This window comes from Colias croceus, chromosome 16 (genome assembly GCF_905220415.1).
Source record: "Colias croceus chromosome 16, ilColCroc2.1".
Taxonomy (NCBI): Eukaryota; Metazoa; Arthropoda; class Insecta; order Lepidoptera; family Pieridae; genus Colias; species Colias croceus.
In genome coordinates, this window is record NC_059552.1 from 7,472,017 (window position 1) to 7,483,896 (window position 11,880).

Here is an 11,880-nt window from a genome sequence, read left to right on the forward strand (position 1 = left end):
CTTAGAGATGTTTATAAGGCGGAACCATTCACATAAGATAAGTTTTAAAAACACATTGGGCCGTATTATGACCTCTTATTTCCAGACTGACTGGGAATAAGAGGTAAATACGGCCCCTGTAGGAAAAAATGCAAATGATAAATTTACAGAAAAATATTTTTTTTGTGGATATAATTAAAACATGTTTATGAATAAAGAATACTCAAAAATTGTAATTATTAAAACTTTTCATGACATTTTTGTTAAAGTCTACAAAATGTAGTATCCGTAAATAAAATTTGAAGTGAAATAGTGAGTTGGTACAATATAAACATTCAAGTCAGCATTGAATTATGGTCCCAAGGAACGGCAAGGTATATTCTCTTCCAAGAGTTGAATCCTAATAATATTTAGATAAATGAGCTTGGAGTTAACACTCCGTCCTTCTTTTGCTTATAACATAGTTATTGAGGTGTGCATAAATATTTTTAATCTTCTAGTCCCTTAATCTAGTGTTAAGCTTGATTAGATTTATGTTTGATAAATTATATTTAAAAATCATAACATAATATTATAACCCACCTCATTGTAATACTTAACGTCATCACATCAAATTGTGTTAGCCTTAAAAGATCTGTGAATTTAAAATAAGGTTACATGACAGTAAAATTAAACAATAACAAATATAGTGTACTTTTAAAAAATATTGTTAAATGGAAATGTTAACGTTATATTTTTTCAAATTAAAAACGTTTAATTGTTTAGAAATAGTGTTTGCATATCATGTTTTTTAGAAATATAAATCGTTACGCATTTTTGGCTTGTTTATTTCAATTATTATAATGTCCTTAGCCCTAACCTTTGGCTGTCTCTTGGTACAGTGAGTAACGCGTGAGCGTAGAACCGAGGGGCCTTGGGTTCGATTCCCGATGGAGGGAAGAAATTCATGTATGCTAAATGCATCTGCCCCATACCAAAGTGACCAAAACCTCAATAGGGGACACGGGACTGCACATTTTTTTAATTCAACTTCGTAAGCGTTTAACTGTTAACTTTATCAAACAATATTAGAAATACAACAAGTGGTAATAAAGTTTTTGTTCTGTTCTGGATACATTTATTTGTAGCCTTCGTATGTATTGTAAAGGTTCTAAAATCATAAAGATGAAGACTGTTTGTTTGCTTGAACGCGCTAAACTCAGGAACCACGGGCCCGATTTTAAAAGTTAGGCCTTGCCCCTCTGGGTAATTACGTCAGATAATACTGGATAATGGATTAGTGAATTATGATTAGGTATTTAAGACAACGCTCCAAATAAAGAAACAGCGTTGTCATTCAAAAATTTATGTCGATGATGTCGACATCGACATTCCTCTTCCATTACCATTTCGTGGAAAATCATCATCATCATCATCGGGTCATCCACGCAGGCCTTCACAGGCCTCGGGGTAACTGTTCGGGGCGACGGCCCCTTTCAGTGGTGGCAACGCCGCCTGCAACTACAGGCGGGGCACTGGGTGGGACCTAATGGTCCAAGGTGTCGTGTCCGGGAGGTGTCCTGCTGCAGTGCGATCGAGCCCGCGTGTATCGCGGGCGATCTGCTAGCTGCTGCAGGGAGGAATGTCCGTGGGTGGAGCCACCCGCCGCTTAGCGAGGTCGAGCCCGCCGGCAAGGTGCCGGGGGCGCCCATCAGCCAGCGGCGAGGAAGCGGTCGTGTCCTAGGAGACTAGGTCACGTGGTAGGCCTCTTGTGTCCGGCGGTCTCCGATGGTATGGCGCGATGCCCTGCAAATGCTGGGATCGCGCTCCGTCGGCGCGCGCGAACATAGAGGAACTCAGGCGACGAACGAAGTCGTCCAGGCTCTCCATGCGCAGGTCCCTGGAGATGACCTGATTCCGTACGAAGCGTGGTGCTCCGGAGATGGTGCGGAGCGCTAGCGACTGCTGCGCTCGCAGCGACTTGCGGTCTGTCTCTTTGGTTAGCGCAAACCACGCTGGGGCCGCATAGGTGAGTCGCGTGCGAACGTACGCCTTGTAGATGCACAGCTTCGTACGGAGAGGCAGGTGAGACGCTAGCATGGGGCGGAGTATGTTCCGCACGGCGCGCGTCTGGGCAACTACGTTCTTCACATGGGGCCGCATCGAGAGCGTCTTGTCAATGGTCACACCAAGGTACTTGGCCGTCGGTGACCATTCGACGCTCTCGCCCATGAGTGACACCGGGGGCGGCAGAATGCGCGCCCGCCCGATGGAAATCGCCTGAGTTTTACCCACGTTGACCTTGAGTCTCCAGTCCTCCAGCCATGAGGGAAGCGCATCCATTGCTCGCTGCATCTTTACCGATGCGTGCTTGGCGTTCAGCGAGGTGGTGATAAACGCGGCGTCGTCGGCATACAACGCTAAAATAGCTCCGCCAGCGACTGGAATGTCGTCCGTGTATCTGCTATAGCAGACGGGCGACAGGCAGCTTCCCTGGGGCACACCGGCTCGGATGGGGCGCTCTGTGGACAAAGCGTCTTCAACCGCCACTTGAAAACGCCTGTCTTGCAGGAAGGTGGCCACGGTCTTAACTATTCGACGCGGAGTAGTAGACGTGGACAGCTTGTAGACGAGTCCGGTGTGCCAGACGCGATCGAACGCCTTCTCCATATCGAGAAATACTGCGACTGATTGTTCTCGCTTGTTGTAGGCGGTAGCGAGGTGGTGCAGTACTCTCGTCACTTGTAAAGTGGTGGAGTGTTCGGCGCGGAAGCCGAACTGTTCGTCGCGTGGCTGAAGGTGGGGCGTAATGTGCAGCAACAGTAGTTTCTCGAAGACTTTCGAGGTCGAGGACAGAAGTGTGATGGGGCGATAGCTCTCAGGCAGCATGATGTTCTTGCCTTGCTTGGGAATCAGGATGACTCGGCCGAGCTTCCACGGGGATGGAAAGTGCCCGGTACGGAGGATTCCATTGAAGAGCCGCGTCAGCGTCGCGATGGCTCGCGGGGGTAGGTGACGCAGCGCTTCGTTGGTGACCCGGTCGGGACCGGGGGCTTTGCGCAGTTTAGTTCGACGAATCATCCTTTGGACTCGACCAGGGGAGAACACGACGGGATCTTCTGTCGGCGGTATTGGCAATTCTAAGTAGTCCATCACATGTCGCTTGATGGTCTCTACGTGCTGCACATTAACAGTTGGATTAGGCGTAAACTGCTTCTCCAGGAAGTCTGCGAAGATCTCCGCTCGATCCTCGGCGCGGTAACGTGGGGTTCCGTCACCGGCCATGAGGGGTCTAATCGGAGAGGGCTTCCTGGAGAGCTGGCGGCAAAGGCGGTGCATGCCGGACCAGTCATCGCCGGCTCGCTCGATGGCAGTGTGCCAAGATTCGACTGCTACCGTTTCCAGTGCGTCAGATATCTTGGCTGCCAGGGCGTTCAGCCGCGTCTTCATGGCTGGGCATCGCAGGTTTTGCCATAGTCTACGCAGCTTCCTCTTCTCCTCTAACATCACTAGTATGTAGGCAGGGAGCTGGGGTTTCTTCCGAGTGGATGCAGCGTCGAGTCTGGACTCGCGAAGCGCATTGGACAAGACTGCACTAAAGTCCGTGGCGAGTCGGTCGACGTCTGCAGGGCTCTCGACTCTGAAGGACGGAGAGTGTTCAGCCATGTGTTCGGCGAAGATTCTCCAGTCCTGGCAATGTTTCGGAGAAGGCAGCGATGTCGTCAATGGAGTCATTGTCAGTGTCAGGAGGACAGCTTGGTGGTCGGAGATGAGGTGGTCATCCAGGACGTCAAGTGACGGTGCGGCAACGAGGCCGCGGGCTACTGCTATGTCGATGACGTCCGGAGTGTGGGCTGCACAGTACGGGTAGTGCGTTGGGACCTCTGGTCCTAGCACTTCGTAACCGTGGCGGTCTGCATCGTCCAGTAGGCGTCTACCATCCGGGCTCACGGTGTTGGAATTCCACGCCGTGTGTTTCGCGTTGAAGTCGCCAGCGAGGATCGTGGGCAGTGGCGAGTCCAGCAAGGTTCGGACATCAGCCACTGCCAGTCGATTTTGTGGCGGCTTGTAAAAGGCGAACACACGGATGGGCTGGCGGTCTATGCATATTTCTACGCCGAGGGCGTACGACGACTGCAACTGAGGTACTGGCAGCAGTTGGTGGATGAGTTTCCGACGGACCAGGACTGCTAATCCCCTGTAAGCAGTCCCGATCGGCGAGGTGTGGTCCTCCCGGTAGACATAGTATCCGGAAACCTTCAACTTGTCTGCTGGTCTGAGGTGTGTCTCGTTAACCAGGCCGATGTCCACCTGACGCTGGGAGAGCAATGTTTTGAAGAGACGGGCTTTTTGAGCTGAGAGCCCGTCGGCATTCCAAAAAGCGATACGGAGCTCAGCCATAAGAGGCGCAAAGCTCCGCGATACAGCCCAAGATCAGCGGTACTGGGTCACGCTGCTCTTGGATGGCTATCAGCACCTGGTTAAGGGTACTGATTACTTTGGTTAATCGGGGGTCCATTGGCATCACTCGCTTCGCCTTCGTCCCCCGTACGGGGGCGGCGACCACGGTGGGTTTGGACGTTTTGCTACGCTGGGTAGGTTGCGGCGCGGCAGGCGGCGCAGAGCGTGGCCTAGAGGTGGATACTGCAGGCGGTACACTAGGCAATGCAGTGATTGGCGCTGCAGTAAGTGGCACGGAAGGCTGTGCAGCGGGTGGCCGCTTTTGTGTGCGTTTGCCACGTTTACGGCGGCGCTTTCCCGTCGGCCCTGGCTGGTTGGCGGCAGCCATGAGCGAGCCAGGTGCATCGGCCTCTGTTGCGGGCGCACGGGCATTTGCGGCGGTGCGTGCGACGGTGCCTGCTCGGCGGTTGCGCGTCTCCTTGCGGAAGATGGGACAGTTCGCATTATTAGCCGTGTGGGCGCCGCCACAGTTGGCGCACGTTGGTGGTTCCTCGCGCGGACGTTGACACTCCTTCGCCGGGTGGTTCTCACCGCACCGCACACAGGCTATTGGCCGGTGGCAGTTTTGGGAGGAGTGTCTAAATTGCTGGCAGCGATGGCATTGCGCAGGCCCCTTTCTGCCGCGCCAGGCCTCAATAGTGATCCCAGGCATACAGAGCAGTTCGCTCACCTCATAAATGCCTGGGACTAGATCCGGGGTCCGCTGCAATTGCGCGAACATCAAACAGCCCGGCCTACCTGGACGAGCGGGGATTGCGCGCACGTGCTCTGGGATGAACCCGAGCTCTCGCAGCTCTGTCTCTACTAGTGCCGGTTCTGTGTTAGCCGGCAGGCCGCGGATTGCTACTTTTACGCTTCTTTCAGCGGGCAGCGAGTAGCAGAACCAAGAGATTCCGGTGTTGCTCTCCAGCTGTGTAAGATAGTGCTGGATGAGTCGGAACTCCTGGTCTGTCTTTGGTATAAAACGGACACCCTTGCCAAATGGACGTCCGTTAGGAGTGTGCCCGAGGACCTTTTTTAGCTCCCTAAAGTGAGTCGGCCAGTCGGGCAGTGTCTCCACTATAAGAGGGGGGTAGCGGTTGGGCTGTTTGGTAGGTGGCGCGGCGCTTGCAGTGCCGGTAGCAGCAGAGGGGGAAGCGGAGGCTGCAGTGACGGTCGCAGTCGTATTAATATTAGTGTTAGTCGCGGCGGGCGCAACGGCGGCGGAGCAGGTGGAGGGTGAGAGCGCTGGGGATTTTTGGGACGCGGCCATGCTCGCGTATGTCGGGCCGGTTGTCCCGATCTCCATAGGAGAGCCCGATGACATCGTCGGCATGTTCAGAGGAGGAGGCGGGGACGCTGTGAGAGTTTTCTCTCCTACTCTATGGGGAGGGGAGGGAAAGCGTCCCACAGGAATACCCGGTAAGGGGGCTGGGAAGCGCGGAGTACGTGGCAGTGGTGCCTGTGCGGCGCGCTTCAAAGTGCCCGGCGTTAGTGTGGCGGCGCTAGCCAGGGCCTGTTGACGACTCGGTGTGAGTGAGCGAGTAATTGAGGATACGGATTCAGTGGATTGGGCCGGCGATAACGTCAGTGGACTCGCCAGGAATGATTCATCGCCGGCTCCTGACTGAGGTTCCGACACCAACACAGGACGCCGGCCAGTTGCTGTTGAGCGGGCCACAATTGCGGCCTGGCCGGAAGCGGCAATGGCGTCCAGGCCCATTTCAAGTGCGGCAACCGACCGACTATAGACCCTGCGGCCCAGTGCGCGCGGTCGAGTCGCGCGTCGCTGCGGCAGCGGCGGCACGCTCGGTGGCGGCATGATTGTAGGATGTATTTATTTACATCTGGCCGCAATAAAAATTTAACAACTCAGAAATAAACAAGTTATTTATGAATTATCAAAATTCAATCAATTAATTGATTTTAATAATCAATTAATTAATTATTTTTTGATCAGCGAGCAGAACGCTGAGAACGAGACCAAACGACCAAGAACAAACAACCAACGAATTCCTGAAAAACAAAATTGACCCGTCGTGCTGCACTCATGATACACTAACATGATCTTTCGTGGAAAAAAATTCATTCATCAAACTTAATATTTTGCAAATACACTTTAATAGCGCGTTTAACAGTATTCAAAAATTTCTTTAACGACATCTGGTAGAATTTTTATAAAACTAATATTCAATATTGTTATTTCATAGCGCTCAAGCCTCAACGTTAAATTGCAAAAATCTATGTATCCATCCTTTTATCATCCATAATTATTGGTAATAATAAAATTTATGTATACCCATTACCCTGTGCATTGCCCTGTAGAGCCCATAGTGCCTGTAATAATATTATTATTGGTCCAATATGGGTTACATTCACTCATTCCGGTCATTCATGATCACGATCTGTGTTCATGATTCAACAAGATTCAAAAATCAAAATAAGGCGCCACCTGATGGATTTTTATAAGACCAGTGCAAACTTAGCACCCCATCTATGGAATTTTGGGGCGAAAATGACCTTGAAAAAAAAAAGGTTTTAATGACAGTTAACTGTCAAGTGTTGCCATTAAATTTTCGAAATAAAAAGCCAGTTTCATCTTTCGAACCAGACGTGACTAGTATAGATTTATTTATTGATTTAATTTAATAAATGAAACGATACCAATTTAAATTTCGCACTGTTTATGTATGATGTGCGCATGCCTTAATGCTCTAAGGCGCATGCGCAGGTTTCAATTATTTTATAACTAGTGGTCCGCCCCGGCTTCGCCCGTGGTACGTATTTAGTATCCTATATCCTTCTCCTGGCTCTAAACTACCTCCCTGCCAATTTTCAGCTAAATCGGTTCAGCCGTTCTTGAGTTATAAGTGGAGTAACTAACACGACTTTCTTTTATATATATAGATTTTAATAACATAAATAATTTAACAATTTCAAGGATGGGCCTCTACGGACCTAACGGTAAAGAATACGATTTTGATAAAATTCGCCAATTTTGCTATGGATGGGGTGCTAAAGTGTAACTTTTTTATACCTAAAATTAAAAAAAAAAATATTAAAAAAAACACTAAAGGGGACCTAACGAAAAAATTGTGGGACCTTATAGGACCTAACGGAGACCTAACGATCAAGGTCATTTTCGACCCAAAATTCCATAGAAGTTTGCACTGGTTTTTATAAGTGTTATTCGATTACAATACATTTAATAATGTTGAGAAATGTTTGCATTAATTAAAATACAATAAAAACAAGTGAGCACGTATGTAATCATGTAATGCACGTTAAATTCTCTCATTCATTTAAAAGACTCATTAAATGATACATTATATGACCTCAACCAAAAATATTCTGCTGCCCAGTTACAAATTAATGAACACATAAAAGAGGCAGATTATATATTAAAGTTAAGCAATGAAAATATGGAACGCTTCGAGTCTCTGACCAATAACTATGTATGTAAGTGTTCCATAAGTGACAATGAGCAACCGTCGCCCCATAAGACCATTGACTGCACTAACATACATAGTATTCAACCAACGGCAACACTTTCATCTAGTAAAACAAAACATCTTTCCATGCAGGAAATTATTGTGTTGTCAGATAATATAGGTCAGGGTTTTGGCGCTTTGCTTAACAACTTAGGGCATAAAGTTACTAATTTTTGCACTCCTAATAGTTCATTTACATATATCATGAATTCATTAGATAATTTTAGTTTTAATGAAAATAGTATTGTTATTATATTATACGGAGATAGTTTTAATTTAAAAAAACATGACATTGATATAGGATTTCAAAAAATGTTAAAAATTAGTGGTGAGACAAAATGTAAATTTATGTTGTGTACATTACCGTATTTGCCTGGTTTGACACAAAATCAATATAGGTTTATCTATAATAATAACTTGAAATTGTATAATTTAACAAATCATCATAGTGATGCATTTATATATTTTGACTTAAATTCCTGTATAAAATCTTTTTGTATGACAAAGAATACAGTGTATCTGCCATTTAGATATAAGAAAGAACTTGCTATGTTAATAGCATATAAAATTATTAACCAGTCTGGTACATGTTCTGTATCAGACCATCGATCTACTATAATTTTATGTAGTAGTAACTATATACACCAACCTAGGTTAAGTGTTGACAGAAAATTTAGCCCTAAGCTAGATTTAAACTAGTATGTAAGACAACAGCTAAGCAGCCTTTTTCCATTGTACATCAAAATATTCAAGGCTTGGCTAGCAAATTATTAGAAATAGAATTATTCTTAAATCATTATAGTATTAAAGTTTTTTGTGTAACTGAACATTGGCTTAAACAATGTCAGTTGTTAATAAATGTTGATAATTATGAGTTAAAAAGTATATACTTTAGGAAACATGCTATTCATGGAGGTTCTCTTATTTTTGTACACAATAGTGTAAAATGCAAAGAACGAACTGACATTGTTAGTCTATCTGTAGAACGCACCATTGAACTGTCCTGTGTTGAACTTGAGCGTTACATTATTGTTTGCGTTTATAGGCCTCCTTCCAGTGACTATAATATGTTTGAGACAGTCATGGAAGAAATATTAAAGCGTTTGAGCAGAAGTGAAAAGAAGGTTATAGTATGTGGAGACTTTAATATTGATTTACTTTCACACACACAAACGGCAACACGAATAGTTAATTTATTTCAATCATTTAATTTACATAAACTTTTTGATGAACCCACACGAATTACACCTAGTTCTGCAACTTGTATTGATAATGTTTACTGTGATTGTAACTTTTTAGAAAAAAATATTCTCAATACACTGACTTCGGATCACTGTGGCCAGAAAGTAGTTTTTGAATGGGATTGCATACCTACATTTAAAAGAATTAATGTTAGGCCTATAACTAAAAAAGGCATTCATAAATTTAGAGATAATATTAATAATAATTTGCCTGGCCTGAATGATCAATCCTTTCATAATAATCCTTGTGAAATGTTTACAAATCTTTTTAATTTAATTCATAATGAGTTTGAAAAAATCTTTAAAGTTAAATCTTTAAGTATTACCAAGGATTTACCATTTAGCCAATGGGCAACACCTAGTATACACAGATGCAGGAATGTTTTATATGAGTTATATGGCATGAAGCAATATAACAAAGACATGTCATTTCTTAGTTATGTTAGAAATTATTCAAAAACTTTTAAAAAAGTTTGTTTCACTGCCAAGTGCTTGTATGTCAGAGATAAAATACGCAACTCTGATAACAAAGTTAAAACGGTTTGGTCAATTATTAATGGTGAAATGGGCAAAAGCCAATCAAATAGTACCATAAAACTTGTTAATGCTGGTAGGGTCATTGACAAAAGTGCTGATGTTGCGCTTGCTTTTGAAGATTTTTTTAGTAGTGTCCCTGTTAGTATTACCGAAAAATTAAATTCGTCATCAGCGCTTGCGGAGTCCTACTTGAGGGACCATGTTGCTGAGTGTAATGTATTATTTGAATTGCGACATGTGACTGCAGAGGAAATTGTTAAAACTTTTAAAACATTAAACTTAAAAAAAACATGTGATCTCTGGGGAATGTCTGTAAATTTAGTAAATAATATTATAGAAAACATTGCCAACCACTTAGCGTTTATATTTAATCAATGTTGTGACTGTGGTATATTCCCTGATTTATTAAAGTTAAGTAAAGTAATTCCTTTATTTAAAAGTGGTGACCAGGAAGACTGTAATAACTATAGGCCAATTTCCATTTTACCAACTTTGAGCAAAGTCTTCGAGAAATTAATTTTAAACCAATTATGTAGTCATTTTGTATCAAATGGTTTACTGCACGCCAAACAGTTTGGTTTCACAAAGGGGCGCTCTACTACTGATGCTGGAATAGCTCTTTTGTCACATATATATAAAGCATGGGAAAATTCAAAGAATGCTTTAGGGATATTCTGTGACCTTTCTAAGGCTTTTGACTGTGTAGAACATACCACTCTATTACGGAAACTAAATTTTTATGGTATTAAAGGTTTATCTCAGGACCTCATAGCTTCATATCTTCAGAACAGGGTACAAACCGTTGTTGTTAATGGAGAGAAATCTCGCGGTGCGCCGATTAACATAGGTGTTCCGCAGGGATCTATCTTAGGACCGTTTTTGTTCTTAGTATATATTAATGACCTACCTTATTATTTGCAGGATATGTGTGAAATAGTACTGTTTGCAGATGATACCTCATTAATATTTAATGTGGATAGACATGACTCAAACGTTGACGAAGTAAACTCTGCTCTTTTACGCATATCCAATTGGTTCACTGCTAATAATTTATTATTAAATGCAAAAAAAACAAATTGTGTAGAATTTATCCTTCCAAATGTAAAAAAGGTAAAAAGGGATATTATTTTAAACGGGGAGGTATTATACCCTGTGGATTCTACTGTTTTTCTTGGATTGACACTAGATGAGAAGTTACAATGGGGGGCCCATGTTGCCGCCACCGCTGCTAAGCTTAGTTCAGCTGCATATGCAGTTCGAAGAATAAGGCATCTCACCGATGTAGACACGGCTAGATTGGTTTATTTTAGCTACTTTCATAGCATTATGTCCTATGGAATTCTTCTATGGGGCAGGGCTGCAGATATTGAAACTATATTTATATTACAGAAAAGAGCCATACGCTCTATATATAATTTACGTGCTAGGGACTCACTAAGAGATCTCTTTAAGAATACTGGTATCCTCACTGTACCATCACAGTATATATTTAATAATATTTTATATGTACACAAAAACGCAGACTTACACACAAGAGTAGGAGATAGACACTGTTATGGCACAAGGAACAGAAATAAAATTGAAATGCCATTTTACCGGTTAGCTAAAGTTAAAAATTCATTTATGGGTCAAGGTATACTTTTTTACAACAAAATTCCTCATAGTATTAAAGAGTTTAGTAGTGCTAAATTTAAGAATTATGTAAAAAACGTCTTAGTTCAGAGAGCCTATTACAGCATTAAGGAATATATGGAAGATAAAAACCCATGGAGGGTTGTCGCGTGAGAACCGCAGGACAGTTCTTTGGCATATTATGATAATATATACGTACGGTTACTTACATATTTTGTAAAATTAAATTGTAATACTGAAATGATTTAAAAGAGCAACTATGGAGTTTCTTGCCGATTCTTCTCCATAGATACTGCTTTCCGAATCGGTGGTAAATGATAAAAATATGTATTGACGTTTCAAAAGTGCTTCTCGAAGAAGTCTAATTGAATAAATAAATGTTTGAGTTTGAGTTTGAAAATGGTTAAAATTGTGGTTAAAAGGTTAAAATCATGAATGAATTAATAGTGAAGTGTGAAATATACACAGGAAATATAGTAATTCAATTTTATTTTATGAATGGCAGTGCTGGTCTATCGTCTTTGGAGCTGACAGTTGACACCTATCCTATTCTCTATTTAAACTATCTATATCTAATATCT

The 11,880-nt window shown here is 43.5% G+C and overlaps 1 protein-coding gene across 1 annotated transcript; it reads right to left on the reverse strand.

Annotated features, from left to right (window-relative positions):
- Positions 1-4,482: 4,482 nt before the first annotated feature.
- On the reverse strand, positions 4,483-6,220 carry LOC123698713. The gene is made up of 2 exons (XM_045645464.1): positions 4,705-6,220; positions 4,483-4,589 (listed from the first exon to the last, which is right to left on the reverse strand). Exons 1-2 carry the CDS (start codon positions 6,218-6,220, stop codon positions 4,483-4,485), a joined length of 1,623 nt encoding a protein of 540 aa, XP_045501420.1.
- Positions 6,221-11,880: the final 5,660 nt, after the last annotated feature.

Bases quoted from the DNA above. Each gene is read 5' to 3' on its own strand.
- LOC123698713 (XM_045645464.1), bottom strand. From the start codon at position 6,220: ATGCCGCCACCGAGCGTGCCGCCGCTGCCGCAGCGACGCGCGACTCGA. The intron at 4,590-4,704 runs GTAAACGTGGCA...ATCCACCTCTAG, and splicing joins GCCGACGGGAAAGCGCCGCC to GCCACGCTCTGCGCCGCCTG.